The 23,280-nt window shown below is 38.7% G+C and overlaps 1 protein-coding gene across 1 annotated transcript in view; it reads right to left on the bottom strand.

Moving 5' to 3' along the window:
- Positions 1 to 23,280, bottom strand: part of LOC124596394 (E3 ubiquitin-protein ligase RBBP6) — a gene marked incomplete in the record, with an annotated part of 290,964 nt that overhangs the window by 114,562 nt on the left and 153,122 nt on the right. Inside the window, 3 exon segments of the mRNA XM_047135519.1 lie at positions 2,295 to 2,552; positions 6,289 to 6,442; positions 15,795 to 16,130. Coding sequence (XP_046991475.1) covers positions 2,295 to 2,552; positions 6,289 to 6,442; positions 15,795 to 16,130 — 748 coding nt within the window.

Below are 23,280 nucleotides of genomic sequence, written 5' to 3' on the forward strand. Positions count from 1 at the left end.
GTGCTTTTGAAACTCTCAACAACCAACAATTCCTTCAATTTATCCAGGCTCATCTTCTTAATCTCCTACCTTTCTGTAATTTCTTCAGTTTTAATCTGCAGTTCATAATAAACAAATAACAGAATCCACACATTACTGGAAATGTTTTGCAATTTCAGAATCTCTGTCTTACCATTATATACTATCTGAAACATACTGATGTCTCCAGGTCTACAAGCTTCTTTCATTATATTTAAACTAAATTTTGGCAATGTATGCATCCAAAATCCTACCAGGCAGTTTCCTCTTTTATTCCTTTCATGAAGTCGATGTACTAATGTTTTTCTTTCCTTCCTTTTCCCAGTACTGAATTCCAGTCATCCATCTCAACGAAATTCTTATATCTCTTAACAATCTGAATAATTTCTTTTAACTCATGATAAATTATTTCAATCTCTGAAACATCTGTAGGGCTAATAAGCCTATGTATATACAATTAAAAGGCACAATGGCCATCTCTTCAGTGCAGACTGCACACTTGGCTTGAACTCTTACAGAAATCAACAAAATACATATGATAATGGCAAGGGCCACTACATTCGTAGTGTGTGTATAAGTTGAGAATTTGGGTCTGACAGGAGGCACGCTAGGGTAGTCTGTGCAGTTGCAATGACCACTGTGCCTGGATGGCTCAGTGGTCATAGCATGTGCCTAGTAAGCAGGAGACGTGTGTTCCAACTCTGGTCCAACACAAATTTTCAACTTTCCCCATTGATTTTTAATCAATGCCCACTCACAGCCGTTGTCCGTAATTCCTTTGCGTCATAATATATACTTGTACTACTGTGACTAGTGTCTGTTTTGTGTGCCTTGGCTTGGCTTTCTGATGCATTCACTATGCTCTTCACAGCAGCTCACCTAGTTTCCTATTTTCTTATTTCTTTGTAAACCTATTCATGCATTAGCCTTTTGGATTTCACTTCTATTCGCCTGCACTCACTTGAACAGGAATCCTCTTCTTTCTATCACCATACTTCACTAATACCCACCACAGCCAACTCCTATCTGTTCATTTCTCTTTTTAAAGTCTCTTAATGGATCTAACATTCAATTCTCTGACCTATGGATGTCAGATTTATTTCTCCCCAAGACAACGTTCCCCTGACTAGTTCCCTCCTGTAGATCCAAGTGGATGGACTATTATACTCGCAGAATATTTTACCAGATAATGGCATCATTATCGAACATACAGTAGAGCTGCGTGTCCTCAGGGAAGAAAAAGGCTTTAGTTTCCCTTTACTTGCAGCAGTGTCACAGAAACATCAAAGTATGGCCATGATGGATAATCTTAACAAGGCCAGATCAATCACTCATCCAGACTATTGCCCCTGGACCTACAGCAAAGGCTGCTGCCCCTCTTTAGGAACCGTATGTCGATCCCTCTTCTCTACAGGTACACCTCCAATGTGGTTGCACTTTACTGCAACTATCTGTACTGCTGGGGCAACTTACGCCACCATGGCAAGGTCAATGGTTTGTGGGGAACTTCAATGAATACGACCTGAAACTGCATGGGTGTGCACTGGATGAACACACACTGTGATCAGTGTTCTAAGAGATCTATACTGTCTGGACAAATGGATACCACCTTCGTGTAGGCAGAATTTATGAACTGGCAAACACCATTTCTGACATCAACATAGTAGTGAGTTGACAAGTCTAGATAAAACAATGATGTGTATAATATTACGTGAATGTTGGGCTCAATGTTAATGTATGTGCTCTAGCCAAATTGGTTTTATCAGTCTTACATTACCTTCCAGAATCTCAACTTTGGGTTCTGGAGTAACAATTTGTCAAGCACTGGCAGCATCTCTACATTAATAATGTACTTCACTTCACTTGGGCAGAAATTCTGCATGGCTGCAAAAGCTCACCGCCAAAATCATCTCTGAAGTTGCCCACTAGATGCAGTATGTGTAAGTAAGTGTACCCCTGCACGAAGACATATTCACCACAAAAAATATAATGGAAGAAGACATGTTTTGTTACAGAATGGACACATGTGGCACCACACAACTCTAAGGCTGAAGATTTTATTGCCTCTGCTTGACCCCCCCCCCCCCCTCCTCGCCAAAAAAATCCCCACCCTACTCCAGCAGTAAGTACACTTAAAACCCTTTTCTGCTGATAATTTAACAATCTGTTAAGCTCTGACAACCAACAAACAGAAAACAAAATGGAAAAAAATAGTTAAAAGTAATTGACAAGACAACAGTTATAGCTAAACAGAATAAATATGGAAACAATCTTACCGATGCTGTGGTGGAAACGGGTGGTCCGGCCTAAATACTGAGGGTCCACGTGATCTAGAACCAACTGTCTGAATGTGACTATAGTTGGTTGGTGGTTGCTGAGTTGATGTAGACTGTGGCTGTTCTTCTCCTGGAGGAAAGTTTGGTGGTGGTACTGATGTATCTGGCAATGCAGCAGCAGGTGGATGGGTGGTGGTTTCTGACGTATGTTCATCGATGGTGGGAGTCCCAGGTCGCTCTTCAACAGACCGTCTTTGACTTGAAATAATTAATCAAGAAGAAAAATCATATAGCTGCACGAACTTTGCACATACTTCATGTCCAACTAAATTTAGAATTACAAAAAAACTCTGAAGACAGATTCGCAAGTTGAAGTCTTGGTAACAGTTTTTATCAACGTATTATCTCAGCAATAATGACGTTGAACAGATATGAGAACAAAGCTATTTCATGACTGTCAATATTTGTGTATCTTAATGCAAACAATAATACAATAGATGGACATAATCTGAACCTAGAAGAAATGCGCAAGCCAGATTAGCAACTGTTGGTCTTTTAAAAAGAGTGTCATGGATGTATTTGCTAGGACACTTCCTATGTCTGTCTGGACAAACAGAAGGTGAGTTAACCTACTGCCTAAGATGAACAATACATACACAACTGACAATGAAAACATGGTAACAGTGAACATACAACTCAAAGGCAGTTAAAGCGACAGCACCATTGCCTGATCACTTATGTTGAAGTAACATTCTGGTTACAGTAAGGTCATGCAGGCACAGAGAAAGTAAAAAAAAAAAAAAAAAAAAAAAAAAGCCAGGATGAATACATGTACAATGTCAACACATTGTGAAAATCTAGGAACAAAGTGAGGGAGAAAAATGTTCATGGTTCACAGCAGAGACGTGCTCGGACTTCCCTCAATTTGGAGGGACATTTTTCTCACATGAGAAATAGGGATTGAAACATACAGAATGGACACAATATTCCTCTCATGACTATTAGAGAAATTTGTTTTTCAATGGGATTGATCCCATAAAGAAACCAGCCAACTGATCAGAAATATTTTACATCAGCCATCATATAATAAATTAGAGAAGTGAGCATATTGCTGTAAACTATTTTGTATGAAGAACAGAAAAATGTGTATTTCCCATTTGTGATTTTCCCGCCACTAACAGCTTGAAAACAACATTATTGTAAGACCATACAACTTGTATCAAGTAGCTGCTCATCAGCATTTGGTCAAAATTAAGAAGTGGTTGCCAACCGCTCACTTTGTCAATATTGTTCAACTTCACCAATACATAACCTTCAAATTTCTATTTTACCGACTACCTGCACGACAAACTTTGTGGAGTTACTGTCAACAACATAACTGTACTGGAAATTGGATTCATACTTCCAACTTTATTCTCTTTGGCACGAAAATTACAAATAGAATAAAGAGCACTACAAGGCTAGGAAAAAAGTTGGGGTATGTCAGAATGTTCAGTGTTTATATTTCATCCACTTTAAGTATGAAGCGCATAGTGCTGGCATTGTTTGAAAGTTTCTTCAATTCTGTACTGTGCAAAAACACTACTATTCACTTAATCTAAAGTACCAGCCCAATAGGCACCTGAAACTGGAGAGTAGGAGTCTTTCAGCTAAAGTAGGACGACTTTGCTTTTTTTTTTTTTCCAAACCATTAGAACACAGAGATGCAAACAAAATCAAACAACCGTAACTCATCATGAAAAGTAGGCAGTGCATCCAGAAAAAGAATTGTGGAGAGAAGATAAGTAACACTATATAAAAATAAAAAAATTAAAACATAATCAAAGGTCAATAATCAGATATCAAATAAGCTATAAACAATGAATAACTGAAACACACAACCAAAGAACAAAAGGGACTGCAAAAAGGAAGCTCAAGTGTTAATTTTTGCCAGAGTTTAGCACCCTGGCCTTAAAGATTTAGCTGCTGCTCAGCAAGAGAAGTGTGATGGAAGCAATGTGTCATGACTGTGAGGAAGGGAGAAGGGGTGGGGTGGGGGGAGATAATCTAGCACTCAGGGAAAAACTTACAGGTTGCCGTACTACGGATTCAATCATCAACTAAGTGACCTGCACTGCTACACTCAACAGGCCAATTAGATATAAACTATTTATTTGCAAGATGTGTTTCCTTTAAATTTTTATCCACAAAACAAAACAATTGGTACAAAATTGTTATATACTGCTCAGTGTAAATATTTCAACAGTGCAGATCTCTCCATGTTGAAGATGCAGCTGGAAATGATATTCATGACTTTACCAAACATTAAGCTACTTTCCAAGGAGTATGCGAGGAAGGTTGCAACACGAGAAAGTGTAAATGAGTGATATTGTTTAACAAATGACATTAAGCTGATGATCATGTCACTGTATGGTCTGTGAACATAAACTATAAAAATACGCTGCAGTTTGTTTCAGCAGCACCATGTGCTTCAAATTAATACTTGTGTATGATTAAGAAGCCATGGAGATCTAAAACATAACAGCAAGTTAAAAAATTCTCTCTCTCTCTCTCTCTCTCTCTCTCTCTCTCTCTCTCTCTCTCTGTCTGTGTGTGTGTGTGTGTGTGTGTGTGTGTGTGTGTGTGTGTGTGTGTGAGAGAGAGAGAGAGCCAAATGACGAGACAGAGTTAACAGTAATGTCGAGGCCATTGCAGTAGGAATATGAGGTATGTGCATGGAGAACAGTTCTCTATGGGGTTTTTTGCACGAGGGTGCCTCTCTCCCTTCTGCATTTCCAAGTTCTCTCACTGAATGACAAAGTAATTTGTCTCCTTGCTGTATCCACTTTACTGTCTCATCCTTGTGGACTCCTATTTCTTCAACCTTTTCCTCCCTCTTTTCCAGTTTCTAACAGCTAATGAAATTTTTTAAACTCTGCATATCTTTCAAACAATGGAAACAGTAAAGGTAAATGGTCACTTTTCAGTTGAGGCACTGGGTGGTCAAGAGGCACATAAACAAGGTTGAAATGATTTTGACCAATGTCCTTCCCTCTTAGCTAACAGACTAACACCTTGCTACATTTTCCACATGCTACGTGAGGAATTGTATCAGAGTGGATGAGAGGAACAAGGAGAAGTGGAGAGAAGAAAAAGGGTGAGGGAAGGGAGAACTATTGCAGGGAGAACGAAGCAGAAAGGGAGTGGGATTAAAATGTGGAACCAGTGAATCCACCCTGATAAAGAAAATGAGTGGATTGACAAGGGAGGACAGAAGAGGGGGAGGGGGAAGAGGAAGGGAATTCATAATAGAGGAATAGGGAGACACTGAAGAAAAAAATGAATAAGGAGGCATGCGGCAGGAATGAGAGTGGGTGTAGGACATGGGCGGGCTATCAGAGATGGAGACCAGGATGATTAACAAGATTGGGAAGGGGATAACCACATAGCATGGCTTGCAATGCAGCTTTCAAAACTAATCATGCCGTGGTTAGTGCCATGCTCTACCACTGTGCAGTACACTTTTCTCTTAACCACAGTTAGACGGTGGTTATTTATTCGAATGGCAAGCTGGCTTGCAGTTATACTCACCAAAACAAAAAGTTATTGCAAAGTTTGTAATAACATGACTGTTTTTATAGGTAAACCTGCTTCTTAAAGGGTACAGTATGCTTGTGACAGAACTGGAATAGGATGTGTTTGGTGTTTGCACCTGTGACTTCCATCAAACAATGACCGCGAGGAAAAGATGGGGAGGGTTGGTATGAATTATTCCACAATGCTTCATTATTAGTTGGAAATGTAATGTTTGTGGAATAAATCATGCCTATTCCCAACCATTTGCCTCATGACTTTTTCAAGAAGTTTATTTTCATACAATTATGTTTTAATCATATTATGGGCAAATTCCCATTGCTAATTCATCAGTTCCAATAAAATGTACATGCAGTATTTTCTTGAACAAACCAGTCATTTTGAAATTTCTATAACAAAAATTTGCACTAGAAAAACTTACCTAGATGGATAGCGAGATTTACTAGCTGAAGCAGTAGGAATTGTTTCCAACACCTGGTGCTGTGATGTAGACTTCGGTTTTGAGCTTAATGGAGCTATAGTTGATGGGATGGCTTGTGCACCAGATTCTGCAGCTATCACTGACCCCGCATTTGCTGCAAAGAAGAGAAGGTAATCTTTTATAATTGAAGAAATAGTTGGATATAATAGAGGGAAACATTCCACGTGGGAAAAATATATCTAAAAACAAAGATTATGTGACTTATCAAACGAGAGCGCTGGCAGGTCGATGGACACACAAACAAACACAAACATAAACACAAAATTCAAGCTTTCGTAACCAATGGTTGCTTCATCAGGAAAGAGGGAAGGAGTGGGAAAGACGAAAGGATGTGGGTTTTAAGGGAGAGGGTAAGGAGTCATTCCAATCCCGGGAGCGGAAAGACTTACCTTAGGGGGGAAAAAAGGACAGGTATACACTTGCACACACACCCATATTTTCTGCTTGTGTCTGTGTATGTGCGGTTGGATATGGGTGTGTGTGCAAGTGTATACCTGTCCTTTTTTCCCCCTAAGGTAAGTCTTTCCGCTCCCGGGATTGGAATGACTCCTTACCCTCTCCCTTAAAACCCACATCCTTTCGTCTTTCCCTCTCCTTCCCTCTTTCCTGATGAAGCAACCGTTGGTTGCGAAAGCTTGAATTTTGTGTGTATGTTTGTGTTAGAGATGGGGGATCCGCTCCTGAACTAATTCATAGAGTTGAATCTTTCAAAGGAGTGAACAATCAGTGATTCAGAAAAAAAAGAACGGTAGTTCCAAACGTTTCCCACAGCAGAGAGAGAGAGAGAGAGAGAGAGAGAGAGAGAGAGAGAGAGAGAGAGAGTCGGAGCAGACCAGTGGGGCCTCTGCTGGTCAGAGCACACTGCACGCCACACAACACAGCCAGTGCCGGCCTCTGCCCTGCTTCTGCCTTGGCTGCCTGCATTGTGCAGTGCCCCACTGGATTTTGTGTTTCACATATGCCGTGCCCTCTCTGTGCTTCCTCTGCCGCGTGCAGTGTCTGGCACACCTTAACTTAGCATAGCACTCCGTCGGCGATCGTTTCAGTCGCACGTCTTGCCCTCTGGGCAGTTGATGCGAGCAACAGGACTGAGAGCCTCCTAGCAGAGAACATCCGAACTACTTGCAACAACCTGCTCGCAAGAGAACGGACGATTTGCCTCCGAGCAGGTGAGTGGTGGCCGTTCACCGCTCCCCCCCACCCTCGGAACTCGCCCGCTCAACGCTCACCCCACCGTTCTTGACTCTAGCCAGAGCGTTGAGCAAAGCAACTCAGGTGTCACTCTGGTCTCTGCGGTCTTAGCTCGCACAGTAATACAGTTCACGGCTCGATCTGTTTGACTCAGCGCCTCTGCATCGGAGTTCGTCTCTACTGGATATTGTTCTTCATAGTAATACCGTTATGTATATTACATAATTATGTTATGTATACATCATTTGTTTTTATTTTATTTTTATTTGTTTAAACTGATCAGATTAGGTTCCTGACGGCTCCTCTTACTATAGGATTTTTTATTATGGTCACTCGAATTGACACTTTAATTACGAGCGAACCGATAAGCGTATAGCAAAAGTGATACACCAATATTTTCCTTGTTTTATTCTGCGGAAGGCTATATGCAGCACTTTGGTCCTTCAGTCAAATTTATATATTTTTTTCTTATTGTAGTACGGGTTTTGCGATTTTAGGCGTCTTCGGAAGGAAATGTTCACTTTAAAAATATATGGCTTGCGATGTTCTAGTACGAGGTTAATGAAATTTTAATACATTATAGCCAAATATATTGTTAATGTAAATCTCAAGTTGCAACATTTTCCGATCACCCAAAAAACCACGATTGTGCAAAATAAATCAGTAATCAAAAACTTTGTCATACCGTGGAAATTTCAAGAAACAATACAAAATTCTTACTCATTATCTGTTTTATTTCAAAATAGGATCAAATAAGATCAAAATACAGGTATAGTACTGGAATAAACCCAGTTTAAAAGGCAATGTGCCTTCCATTTATTATCTGTTGTGAATGAGTGGTGAGTCATGAAAAAGAGCTAGTTCATTTCAGGGAGTGAACAGTTCTGATCCGATCTCTGAAAAGAACAGTTTTGCCCATCTCTAGTTTGTGTGTCTATCGACCTGCCAGCGCTTTTGTTTGGTAAGTCACATCATCTTTGTTTTTAGATATAAAGAAATAGTTGAATTTATAAGCATGAATAATAAATGTGGAGATACAAAATAATCTTTCTTGTAACTATTGAATCATGTTTACATTGCTTAAAGCAAAAACTGATTCACATAAATGATTCAGTATATGAGAATAAATATAGTTAATAAACATCCACATTCATAAGCCCTACCACACTACTTCTCCCTAATAAATCCTTGCTCTTACCCTCTTCCCTGTGCAATGTTATTTTTTTGCACTTGCACTACTGATATTTAACTTTACTTCTCATTTCCCCAAAATTATTTAATTTCTTGTATACACCATCAATTATTTCCAAACATTTTGAATCTAATCTTTTCACATTTCACTCTTGGTCATTCTATACAGTTTTCTTTCTTTGCATTTTCAACCAATTTTCTAACCAAGAGGCCTATACTGTTCAGTTCCTTTCACATCCTTTACCTTCTAGTGCCTCCATTTACTGAATCTGTTACAAAACTGTTAAGTGCACTCATTTCTTATATCTATGATGTTCACAAGGCTGTATCATATTTCTCCATTCCATTCTATTTCTGTTTTGGCTACTTACATTTATTTTTCAAAGTTCTGATCTGAATGTATAACTTCATGAAAGGTAGCTAATGATGTGACGGTGACGATAATGTTATTTGGTTTGTGGGGCACTCAACTGCGTGGTTATTAGCGCCAATACAAATTCCCAATCTTTGCACAGTCCAGTCTTGCCACTTTCCTGAATGATGATTAAATGATGAGGACAACACAAACACACAATCCCCGGGCAGAGAAAATCCCCGACCCGGCCAGGAATTGAACCTGGGACCCCAAGATCCAGAGGCAGCAATGCTAGCCGCTAGACCATGAGCTGCGGACTTGAATGGTAGCTTTGTATTTCAGTAGCTAATGATAGTGACCATGGCATTGGAATGGAAGAAAATAAAGTAAGAGATTGAAAGCGACCCATATGTTCTCAACAGGATGTGTCCCATAGAAGCTTACTTGAAGAAAATGCGTGAAGAATAATAATAATATTCTATGATTACTTAACAGTCTTGTTCAAATTAATATAAAGTACACGTGAACTCAAAAAAGACCTGGAGTCGCAGGCAGATGTCACTCAGGTTGTATAACTAGAGATGAACAACCAAACTTACGGTTTTCTAACTGTGCCCAGTTGCAATACCAGTTGAACCCACAGAGTAGTAATGATAAAAAAAATGTGACACTCAAAACTGAGTTCACAGTATGCATGGAATGAGTGACTGTAGGATGCTACAGCATGAATTAGAATTTCTGTTAAGTGTGATAAATGGTGTGTGTGTGTGTGTGTGTGTGTGTGTGTGTGTGTGTGTGTGTGTGTGTTTGTTTTCGACAAAGGCCTTACTGGCCGAAAGATTATTTGTGACAGTCTTTGTTGTGGCTATCTGTAAATCAGCATCTCTGCTATTTGGTGAGCAGCAACTTTCCTTTGCTGTTACATTCCATCCTGGATTTTCCATTGTTCAATTATTGTACATTGTCTCATATGAGTGGCAACTACAGAACTGTCTACTCCATGAATGGCCATCACCAAACTGTGAAACCGCGAACTCAATAATCGTGTTGCTAGACAAACTACACAGTAGGGCATCAATGACTTCAGTAGGTGGTTCAGTACTCACTCCAGCTATGTCCTCTCCTCAAGACTTTCCCTTCACGATTGCCTGAGTGGGAACTGCCATGTCAGCACTAAACCTATTCTCACAATACCCCTAACAATAGCCTCTGATAGTCTACATTTTCAGCTGATCCTTTGCATTCTCTTGCCCTCATCCTCTCCTCCCATCATTTTCTACACCATTTCCACTGGAATTAATAACAACACATGATGTACAGGGGATGCCTTTCTTCAATGATTAGAGCCACCATAGGCGATGTATTACTATACTCCGTTCATCATAAGATTAAAGTTCATGTAAACATTACACTACGTATTCCTCCCCATTTGCTGGAACCTCATTTAGTTTCTTTCCGAGTGGAGCTAAAGCCAACCTGTCTCGAGTACAGTGAAGTAAGATAAAGAGGATACATTTTATCCAGTGCGTTACACGTACATCGACTCAGCGGTGATACGGGACAACAGCTTTATTGGTGCATTTAACTTGGATAGCACTGGCCAGGCAAGTGACTCAACTAACTTGCAGCGACATGAAAAGCTGCAGTGAAGACATACAAAGAGATGAGCAGAGAATAATATAGCATTGAAGATCATTAATTTTTAAACTGGAGGAAATTATATGGGGCAAAACTCAAGCGATACGCTCTTTAGGTGACCTGTCGGAAAACATAACATGCCCTCGATCCTAGCTGACATAGTATTGTATTTAAAAACAAGAGTAACAAAAATTTCTGACATTAACAATGGTAATTTTTCTGGATGAAGTATGGTTGGGGTAAAAGTGTACTGCTGCTTTCCTATGAAGATAAATATCGAAGCCACTGAAGGTATTACAGACTGCTGCCTGGTAATCTCTGAACTACTTCCAAATCAGAGTCCGAGGAATACATTTCAGAACTGCTACATTGATAACGAGGCCATCACCAACTAAATCCCAAGCCACAAAGAAGTCCACATTTCCTCCTCCTCTTTTATGATGCGCTGTTCTGCATTTCGCCATCGTTTGGCAGTGACATGTCACAAAGCTTCATGCATTAGTTCTAGTATGCTTGGCAGCTTAAATGTCTTGTTATTTCTTGAAACAAATCCCTTAACTTTGATCTAGAGCAGCTCTAGTGGGTTCAGATAGCAGTAGTACAGTGACAACTGTAAAAATGCAACATTTCTTACTGTGTTTGACGTCGTAAAAATAATTGTTTTCCATGTTTCCATGGCGCTTACAACTCTGGCTCATGTGAGACCACATCTGTCCCATGAAACAATGAGCATATTCCAATAAGGAGTATTTGATTTTTCATTTTTCTCACACACACACAAAAAAAAAAAAAAAAAAAAAAAAAGAGAGAGAGAGAGAGAGAGAAAGAAAGAAAGAAAGATTGTGTAATGTTTTCTTAACTTCAGCGACATTTAACAACCTTTTATGAAATATCGATCCTTAAGAATTCATATTTGCAATGAAAACCACAATTTTGCGTGGAATATATAATTAGAAATTACAAGACAGGGATTTTTCTTGAAAAAATGATGGTTAAGTATGAGTTAATTAACAGATGCTTGATGAATTTCATATTTAAATGATCTAGGTATTCAAACTGGAAAAAGAAGACCACAACGAGATTCAAAATGTCACTCCAAAGCATACACGATTATCGTTTATGACGCTACCAAATATGCCACGCACATAATTTGAATATGACCTAATATTCATTGCATGCTGTTTCTCGAAAAACATCAGAGCTGATTTTTCTCTATAAGCTTGTGAAAATCATTTCGAACAACTTGTTTCTCGCCATTAACCGTGTTCCATGCATATGTTTCAGTACAAAGTGGGACATAGTGTCATCCATTTTCACAGTACATATTAACAGCAAGACAATCAGAGCATACATACAGTAGTATTTATGGAGACTGTGACTGAACACAATTTTTTAAATAAAAATTACATAGCTTAAGTATGATTAAGAAAAACGTTGATGGCTGTTAATACATCCTAAGGTCTTAATAGTTTCATTTACAATGACATAGTAATAAGATATCTAATACATAAGTTGGACCTACTTCCAAGTGCTGAACACCAACTGTGTAAGAGAGTTACGGCTGCTTACCAAGCATCACGCTTGTGTTTGTTTACATCTGGTTTGTTCTTATGATGAATGAAGTAGAGATGGGTGGAGACAATATTCACCCATGACACTTAACCTTCTATTGCAAGGTGCTGCTATTTGGCAACAAATCATAAATTTATGAATAATCATAATTTCTGATGTTTTCCAACGTTCCTTAGCTGCTTCTACATTTTTGGAGATCATCTATGCAGTTAACTTAGAAGCAGATGTTGACCACATGTCCAAGAATTATGAATAAAGTCAAGAAAATCATTCACAGTCTGGCTGCATGGGATTAGCTTGCAATTACTGTTGTTATGTTTGTAGAACAATAAAAAATCTATCATTTTTGGCGAGTTGACTTTATATAAACAAATGCAGAAGCAGCTAGAAGAGTGAATTATTTCTGCGACTTCACACATAGCTAAAGAAATTGCATTTATAAAGTACGTAAAATGATGCTAAATGGAATAATGGAGTATGCTTTCATGTATCTGGTACTGAATGACAAACAATTCATCAATAGTGTTTGCTGCCTTGTGCCAAAACTATGATCTTGTTGCTGTTTTCCAGTGTGGGTAGATTCAGTACAATGCTGTTTATTACTTTCAATTTTAGATGGGTATCTCTTCCAGCTCTGTGCTTCTATGGGGTAGATGTTCTCACCAATTAAACATATTCCTAAAGGAAGTGACAATTTGGATTAGGATGACACTGATCTGCAGATGACTAAGAGAATGAGAGGCTCGATCAAATATTTGAACTTATTAGTTGATTATGAGACTGATGACAATGATGATGAAGGGCTAATAGTAGGGGAAGAAGAAGAATGAGATGAAAACAATGTATTGCACTGAAATTCATTGTTGTTGCAGAATAAAAGAGTGCTCCAAAGTCAAATAAATGTCCTAAACTTTCATGTAGTTGGAAAAAATGTCAGAAAGAACTATCCATGTCATGGACTGGTGTACTTTATATACCTTCTCATATACGCTGTCCAAAAGAGTATTTTTATATGTTTCATGGAAGCAAAATATGGAACATTATTATTGAGGAGGGAAACACACTATCTGTTCAAAATATCTTTGATGACTAGATTACACCATTTAAAAAGTGTCATTGAACATCAGAAGACGAGAGAGAGATATTATCTGTTGTAATACCTGAGAACAAAAACTGTAAAATATTTTTGACAACTGGTTCTATACTTTAGATTTGCAAACGGAGCTAGCAGAAAGAGATCTAGCCTTAGATACTCTCCGATTCAACTGACTAAAGGGATGTGACTGTGTGAAGAAAATGAAGAGTTCCAGAAGGGTGGCAACAGATGTGTTCCACAAAGAATATAAATTATCTACTACACATTTGCATGACAACAGATTTGTGACACTGTTCAGGAATTTTGTGGAAATAAACTCAATGACTGAAGTACAAAGATATGACAACAAGAACTTGAAGGAATCAATCAACGTGGCTCATGAATCCATGGGAGGTGCAGATCCTGTGGATTCAGCGATAGATTTGTACAGGATCCAGATACAGATACTTGACCAAATGATAGTGTGTGCTCTGTTTCCTTACAGAAGAGATGCTCTATCAAGAAGAATGCACTGGAAAAGCACACCTGTCTTAGCCTAGTTTGACAAGTTCATACTAAACCTTTGCTGTCCCAAGAGCAGAGTGACAAAAGAAAGCAAGAATACCCAAAAGTAGTTTCAGTGAGAGCTCCTACATCCCAAATAAGACTAGCTGTCATACTATCTGAAAGAGTCATGTAACTGGACAGCATACGGCATTTTCCTGCTATGGATATGAAAGGAAGATGCAAGGTTCCGTCACACAATTGAATAGTCAGAGTGAAGTGCACGAAATGAAAAGAGCATTTATGTTTTACTGCAAATTAGAACTGTTTCTTGACACTGCAAACTGGGTAATGATATGAGCTATTAAAAGGATGAAGAGTATGACCAAAATGACAAACCGTAAATAAAATGAAAATTTCTATTACATAAATATTTTAACTGATGTATTTAGAAACACATTTACATACTTCACAAAACAGTTTACACATATAGGTAAATAAAAATATCAGGAGCATTCTGGGAATACAGTACCATATGGCAACAAAATTAAATCAAATGTTTATGTTTAAACTGGTACATAGTAACAAATGTGGTATTTTTTCCCCACTTGGGCTGTTATTTATTTAAATTAGTATGTTACGGATTGGTGGAGGCCCTGAAATAGTGACCATTAAAAGTCTGCACTACTCAAAACATTTCGTCAGCTGTTCTCTGTTTCTGATTGCTGCCACCCTCAGTGACCCCAAAGTCGTGAAACTGTAACTGGCTGACCAAATGTTGTTGCGTTGCCTGTCTGAATGGATGGTTAATTGATTCATAACAGTAATTATATTTAAGTACATTACTGTGTGCAATATGAGACACGACCACAAACAATTACTAAATGTTTTGATTGTGATTTTTCTTCTAGTCATTGTGTTTTATAAGAAGAGCCTTAATTTAATTTCATATTCCTGTCTACAACTCTACGCTGTTTCTTTGTTTTTGTTTTTTTGTTTTGCAAGTTTCACTGACATAGAAGCCACAACGACATTATGGTCGCTAATACCTTCTACTAGAATAGCTTCCTCAAAAAGATCAGGTCTGTTTGTCACTAATATATCTAATATGTTCCCATCTCGAGTTGGTTTTCTAACCAATTGCTTAAGGTTGTATCTCCTAGAATAACTTCAAATGAGTCTTTCCTTCTGCCCCCTGTGATAAACAATACCTCAATCGATCCAGTAATGTGATTTTGTATACATTTCTATAGCAATGTCTCAGCTTATCACAGTTCTACAGACAACTAATGCTTTCACCTATAGCCTTTTGGCTTCACAGTTGAAAGGTGGCATTGGTGTGCATTCGTTTGCAGTGTGACAGCTCCGATGCAAGCAAACCATCAAAAATGAAAATATATAGACCCAACTGGAATGACAAAAACAACAGTGTTGGAATCCTCAGGAATGGTCCCTATTTGATGAACAGATCTGGTCATTTAAGGGGAAGGATAAAATTACAATGACTAATACGTACCACTTCCAATATAATCACCCTGCACAAAAGACGTAACAGTGAAAATTATTAACTTCTCGACAGGATTAGTGTTATACTACTAATATCACATGAAAAAGGGAGTAAAAACAAATAAGTTGCAAATAAAGTTGTCTGAGGAACACTACCCTCTACAGTTAGTATCAGTCATAATTGTTTCCATTTGGTAATAACTACTCTCTCCAAATGGATATAAAAACAGCACATGTAGTTCATTGGAACCTACTGCATAATGAAATACGACAATATCTGCAGAAAAACACAATGAAAAATTCACGTAACTGTAACACCTACATAGTTTGATTCCAGTGTTTTCCAAAATAACAGACATTTGCTCCTTTTTCAAATGCATTTAACAATTCGCAAGAAACTCAACTGACACTTACCATCATGGACACAAGACTGCTGTCCTTCAAGTGATGTAACTGGGGTTACAGAAGGCTGCACTGAAGCTGAACGATGCCTGCTTTCTGCAGTCACTGCTCCTGTCACTGATGTGGTTGTGATTGGTCGCTGTATTGGAATCTCTGGGCGGGCCAACGGTTGTGTTGTCTCTGTATGTACAATGGGCTCTCTCACTGAATGTGTTCGTTGCTCTGCTGAAGTAGACGACTCCTGCGTTGTTGCCCCAAGCACAGGTATTGTGCTGGTTGCCTCACAAGTTTGGACAACAATCAATGCCCCTGTTACTGTCTGTGGAGCAGCATCTTCCATTGTAGATTCTACATTAAAACAAAATGACAGGTACTTATTACAACAAATCTGATTCAGTAAGAATTGAAAAAGGAATTGAGGATGGATGAGAAAAGCAGAAATAAAGCAACAGCAACTGTGGAATCAAATCCAGTTCACATGTCTGGACTCCCCTCGCAGTCTCTCCAATTACATCTGAAAATGCAACTTACACAAAGCAGATTTCTTTTTGTTTCCTGATGCCTTGTTTCTAGTTTGTGGTGGTGCTTATGAGTGCGAAACAGAAGTATTACTAATTCATTAAACCACTATGCACGAAGTATACATTTTCCAATTTGCCTATAAACAAATGTTAATAGATTTACAAAGATGTATAAGAGGGGGGTGGGGGTGGGGGGGAGAGAGAGAGAGACATATGGGCTGATCAAGGGGGGGGGGGGGGGGAAACAAACACACACACACACACACACACACACACACACACACACACACAGAGTCTGAGTCTGGTGACAGTGTTCAGACACAAGTGGTCACGTGTCAGTGTTGTCAGTGTTTTGTGCTTGTGTATATGTCTTCTACTTCAGAAGCAGTCATTTTAGCCAAAGCCAAACATATAGCCATCTATCTGTTCTGCTGCCTGTAATTCAACATCACTTCTATATGGTGAGTAGCAATCTACACTTTTCATTATATTGTTGTTATTCCATCAAAATTTTTCCACTGTTTGAAGGTGTAATTTATTTAAGTGCAAGACGACTGCTATGCAGTTTGCTGAATACCTGAATAAAGTATTTTCATACATACATTACACATACATAAGACAACTGGTGTCATACTATAAAATCATCATGAGTTTCTACAACCAACTGTTCACAATACTAACTAGTGTTCTCCAAAAAAAGAACAATCAAAAGGGATCAGTATGTTCTTGAGATCAAGTACTGTCACTAACCTAAAGTGAGGGTCATGGAGTTAGTATGATGATGATGATACATCAAAACAGAAGCAGAATTTTTCCTAGGTCAATATGAATCATAAAGCTGCGTCTAAATAATAACCGAGGTCAAAAATGATCTATCCATCTAAATTATGAGTGGAAAAATGTATTGGTTTACCAAGCACTTTTGTAATGAAAAAGCAGTAGTTACAGTGGCAATGTACTACATGACATAATGGCAGCATGGGTGGGCACTTGCTCCCTCCATTAATCTAGGTTTGGAATTTTTTTACTGATTATAGAATTTTTGTGAACTTCTAGTAATGATTGTCTGAGACTTTATAAATTGCATATTTAGCACTGACAAGTGCAATGATAAATATTATAACTTTAACAATCAATAACTATCTTGGTACTATGAAAGGGATAGTTGCTCCTCACCATATAGCAGAAATGCTGTGTCACAGACAGGTACAACAAAAAGATTGTCAGAAAGTGAGCTTTCGGCCAACAAGGCCTTCATTGGGGGGGAAACCCCCCCCCCCCCCCACACACACACACACACACAAAACTCATGTACACATGACCACAGCCTCTGGCTGCTGTAATTGGTTTGTGTGTGTGTGTGTGTGTGTGTGTGTGTGTGTGTGTGAGAGAGAGAGAGAGAGAGAGAGAGAGAGAGAGAGCCAAAACAGTTCCATCAATCTTTACTCTATTGCTTTCAGATAAAGTCCATACCAAGCTGTGAAAAAGGGACTGATCCTACACCTAATGTGTGGGTTCCAGCACAACCTATACAAGGCAATAGTGTAAGTACTCTCAGCTGTCCCCAATTCCCTTAAAGTTATCTCCTCCCATTGCTGCGCAACCCAATTGTAACAGTAGTTAACTATTTGTATGTGAACAAATGAGAGCTGTGATGGCTTGCTATCTGTTTTACAAAGTAGAACTATTTGTAGTACACATAGGAGAACACATTCATACTTGATCTACAGAAGCAAATGCATTAGTTGAAAAGCAAAAACAAAATTTCCGTACTAGAAGAGAGGAAGAAAGTGTGGAACTTTAAGGTAAAAAAGATGTCCTCTCCAGGAATTGATACCTTCTTAAGTCTCTGGGGTTTAACACAGTGCCAGTGGTAGCCACAACGAAGCTCACAAGCTGCATACACCTGTTGCTTCAGTGTTGTGCGGCACTTGAAATAAAGTATATAAATAAATAAATTAAAAAATTAATAAAATTTTAAAACACAAAAAATGACACACACTTTTATAAAGCCATGTCCATGCCTGACGCATCACCCCACAGACAAATGCGCTGTGCAGAGCAGGGTGGTGCAGTTTGCTGTCCACACCCAGTGTGTCATGCTGCTCCGAACCAATTTTGTCAGTTTGGCATGGTGTGGCCAGTGTGGATGCAGCTTAATACAAAAGAAACTCGTTGCTCAAACTAGCAACTGTGCAACCTTCTTGTAGATTTGGGAATAGTACGCTGCTTCAAGCATGTAGCAGCATGGATCAAGGTGCCGCACTCAGCAGCCGGTCACATTTGTAGCTATGAACATGGTTACTTTTCTCCATGCAGTGAGATTCTTTAAGTAAACTTGTGATTACTGCTGGTGGCCCTGCAGTTAAATTGTTACCTAAGGAGCGTAAATATGAAGAACAGGATGGTGTGTTTAATAAAGAGTGGGAGAAGCCATTCCTTTTTGTAGACAGGAATGGTAAAACTGTCATAATTAAAGGAAAAATTTCAAGGGCAAAGCAGGATTATGACTACGTTCACCAAGCAAGCAGATTTAACAACTGAAGCTGGGTTCATCTTGTCTTTTAATAGAAGCCTTAAAGTGAAGCGGTGTTTGTAAACGTCAAAGAGTTGCCCCAACCGTTTCTATTTTAGACCCTGAAAATACGGAACTATAAAAACTTGTTGAGAAAATGTCTGCTTCTCAACATACAATACAGGCAAGTTTCTACTATTAGTGATGATTTGTAAATATCTTGAAAGAGGAGGGGGGGGGGGGGGGGGGGGGGGGAGTGATTGAATGCTCAGCAATGTGTCTAACTTTGGATGAGTCTACAGATATCCAAGATAAAATTCAACTTGCCATTTTTGTAAGATATGACGACTTGGAGGTGGTAAGAGAGCTCTTAGACATTGTTACATTGAAGGATATTACTTAAGGCGTGACATTAAAGAATCCCTGGTTGATGTTCTCATTAAATATTAAGAGCCTACTGAGAAGATTCAGTATTTTTATCCAAGGTGCACCACCTGAGACAGGTAAAAACCAAGGCCTTCAGGGCTTTTAAATACTGGCACTTCATACCCTGAATTTCTAACGTCCACTGAATTATACCTAGTTATTTTCAATATCCACACATTATACAGGCGATGCTAAAACTGTGAGCTACATTCATTCAAATGCCAAAACACACTGTCAGTTCAAATCTTTAATAGAAGAAATCAGCGATGATGTTCTTCCTGATGATGTGTCTTGTTACTCTTCAGTGAAATGGCTATCAGTACGTAAGGTTCTAGGCAGATTTTTCCAGTACTGAATCCAGTCAAGCAATTTCTGCAGGAAAAAGAAAAATCTTCCCCTCAGATTTATTAGCCACAGTGGTTTTTTTTTCTGATACTGTTCAGCATTTACGTACACTAAACACATTATAAAGAGGAAACTTATTTCTGATTTGTCACAGTCTGCGTTCAGCTTTCATAACAAATTAAAACTCTTTTGGAAGGACCCCAAGACTGAAACATTTGATCATTTCATATGGTTGAAGAAAATTACTGAAAATCTTTCTTCAGTTCTGGTGCAAATACCAAGATTTACCTGATTACAAGACAAGTTTTTTTCCCAAATTCGTCACATACATTATATGTGGTCATCTTATATTTGCAGATTAAACTGTTGTTGTTCTTCAAGTAAATTTTACAAATACTCAACAATAGTATAGGTTTCTGCAGGAAAGACTAAAAATCTAGACTCAGGAAAGTGATATATTTACATATTTTGTGGAGCAATGTTTTTTGGCAGACCTTATGTTTTTGTAGCAAAAGATATTGTTACATTTTCACATCAATATAAAAGAAAAATCCGCTTTGAGTTAAAAAACAATTCCAACATATTCGGAAGAAGCAGTCAAATATTTGTGACAATGAAGATATACATTTCAGAGCTGCTGTCTTAGGACGACGACAAAGATGATTAAAAATATAGTGGTATCACACGACTGGTAAGCAAAAGAAGTAATTTTAACTTTTTAGGCTAATACCCTTAAGTCAAAGAAGGGAAAGCAGAAAGGTGGAAGGAGTATATAGAGGGCCTATACAAGGGCCATGCACTTGAGGACAATATTATTGAAATGGAAGAGGACGTAGGTGAAGATGGAATGGGAGATATGATACTGTGTGAAGAGTTTAACAGAGCACTGAAAGACCTAAGTCGAAACAAGGCCACAGGAATAGCCAACATTCCATTAGAACTACTGATAGCCTTTGGAGAGCGAGCCCTGACAAATTTCTACCAGCTGGTGAGCAGAATGTATGAGACAGGTGAAACACTCTCAGACTTCAAGAATATAATAATTCCGATCTGAAAGAAATCGGGTGTTGACAGGTGTGAAAATTACCGAACTATCAGTTAAATAAGTCACGGCTGCAAAATGCTAATACAAATTCTTTACTGATGAATGGAAAAACTGGTAGAAGCCGGCCTCCGGGAAGATCAGTTTGGATTCCGTAGAAATGTTGGAACATGTGAGGCAATACTGACCCTACGACTTATCTTACAAGAAAGATTAAGGAAAGGCAAATCTACATTTCTAGCATTTGTAGACTTAGAGAAAGCTTTTGACAATGTTGACTGGAATACTCTCTTTCAAATTCTGAAGGTGGCAGTGGTAATTTACAGGGAGTGAAAGGCTATTTACAATTTGTACAGAAACCAGATGGCAGTTATAAGAGTCGAGGGGCATGAAAGGGAAGCATTGGTTGGGAAGGGGGTAAGACAGGGTTGTAGCCTAGTCCCAATGTTGTAGAATTTGTATACTGAGCAAGCAGTAAAGGAATAGGAACTAAAATCCATAGAGAAGAAATAAAACCTTTGAGGTTTGCCGATGACGTTGTAATTCTGCCAGAGACAGCAAAGGCCCTGGAAGAGCAGTTGAACGGAATGGACAGTGTCTTGAAAGGAGGATATAAGATGAACATCAACAAAAGCAAAACGAGGATAATGGAATGTAGTCAAATTAAATCACGTGGTGCTGAGGGAATTAGATTAGGAAAAGAGACACTTAAAGTAGTAGATGAGTTTTGCTATTTGGGGGGCAAAATAACTAATAAGGGTCAAAGTAGAGAGGATATAAAATATAGACTGGCAATGGCAAGGAAAGCCTTTCTGAAGAAGAGAAATTTGTTAGCATTGAGTATAGATTTAAGTGTCTGGAAGTCGTTTCTGAAAGTATTTGTATGGAGTGCAGCAATGTATGGAAGTGAAATGTGGACGATAAATAGTTTAGACAAGAAGAGAATAGAAGCTTTCGAAATGTGGTGCTACAGAAGAATGCTGAAGATTAGATGGGTAAATCACATAACTAATGAGGAGGAACTGAATAGAATTGGGGAGAAGAGAAATTTGTGGTACAACTTGACTAGAGATTGGTTAGTAGGGCACATTCTGAGGCTTCAAGGGATCACCAACTTAGTATTGGAGGGCAGCATGGAGAGTAAAGAGATGAATAAACTAAGCAGATTCAGAAGGATGTAGGTTGCAGTAGGTACTGGGACAGGAAGAAGCTTGCACAGGATAGAGTAGCATGGAGAGCTGCATCAAACAAGTCTCTGGACTGAAGACTACAACAACAACTTGATGTCAAAAAAGTCTGTACTTAGGATATATTAAAAATAAGTTTCTGGCAAGGAGTCTCTTAAAAAAAGAGGGTCATCTTATACTCAGGTAAATACAGTAAGTAGAATGTCTGCCCTTGCTGAAGAAATAAATGTCAGGTTTGGTGGTGGGAGGACACTTCAACCTTCATTTTCATTATGGAAACACTTTTTCTTCTTGACGTTGTGGAAGATGGCCATCTCGTTTCACTGTCAATTATTATGGATTCATCAGCTGTAAAGTTGGAGATACTAGAACTTCAAGAGGTGCAAATGGCTCTAAGCACTGTGGGACTTAACATCTGAGGTCATCAGTCCCCTAGAACTTAGAACTACTCGAACCTAACTAACCTAAAGACATCACACACATCCATGCCCAAGGCAGGGTTCGAACCTGCGACCGTAGCGGTCGCGCGGTTCCAAACTGAAGCACCTAGAACCACTGGGCCACACCGGCCGGCCAACACCAGAATTAATAACTAATACTCCAGAGATAACTTAGTATATCACCAAACATAAATGTATTATGGCTCAATCTGGAATGAGAAATTAAGTTCAGAATATAAAGAGCTTAAAACAAGAGACAAAATAACAAATAGTCATAGAAAACTGAGAACCGTGTAGAGGATTCAGATTCCATAACTGTAAACATAAAATTCACTCTGAACATGGTTAAGAGTAACACTGGTGGCAGCATTGAAGTACCATAATTTTATAACCAACAATATACGTATCAGTAGGGATAATTTAAATATTCTCTTTTTCTAAGTTCATTTTCAAGAACTAAGGCTTTGTTCGTCTTCACTCATGTAGCATTACAACATTTTATATTAGTGCATCATAATTCACAAACAACAACAACAACAACAAAAAGAAACAGATGTGAATTTTGCCACAAATAGGTGCTACATTTTCCAGTCCCTACTCATAGTTCTGCTACTGTTGTTCACAGATTCTTTTAGTACAGCCAATCAATGTTTTGACAATTCCTCTTTTCTGCTTGAGATAGTAACCGGAATTTCTGTGAGGGTGTATGAACACGTGAGCCAGCCTTCTGTAGACAAAACAAAAATCACCTAAAGCACAAATACCGGCCATGAAATCATGCAGCACTTACATGGGAGCCTGTGTGGGGAGAATGTTGTGTATCTCAAGTGATTTAATGATAAAATTACAAAAAGGAAAGTTGCTACTCACTATATAGTGGAGATGCTGAGTCGCAGATAGGCACAACAAAAAGACTCTCATAATTAAGCTTTTGGCCAACAAGGTCTTTGTCAAAAATAGACGACAGATGCAAGTGCACGTGCACACACATGCACATGCTACTCTCTCTCTCTCTCTCTCTC

Source organism: Schistocerca americana, chromosome 2 (genome assembly GCF_021461395.2).
Source record: "Schistocerca americana isolate TAMUIC-IGC-003095 chromosome 2, iqSchAmer2.1, whole genome shotgun sequence".
In the NCBI taxonomy this organism is placed as follows: domain Eukaryota; kingdom Metazoa; phylum Arthropoda; class Insecta; order Orthoptera; family Acrididae; genus Schistocerca; species Schistocerca americana.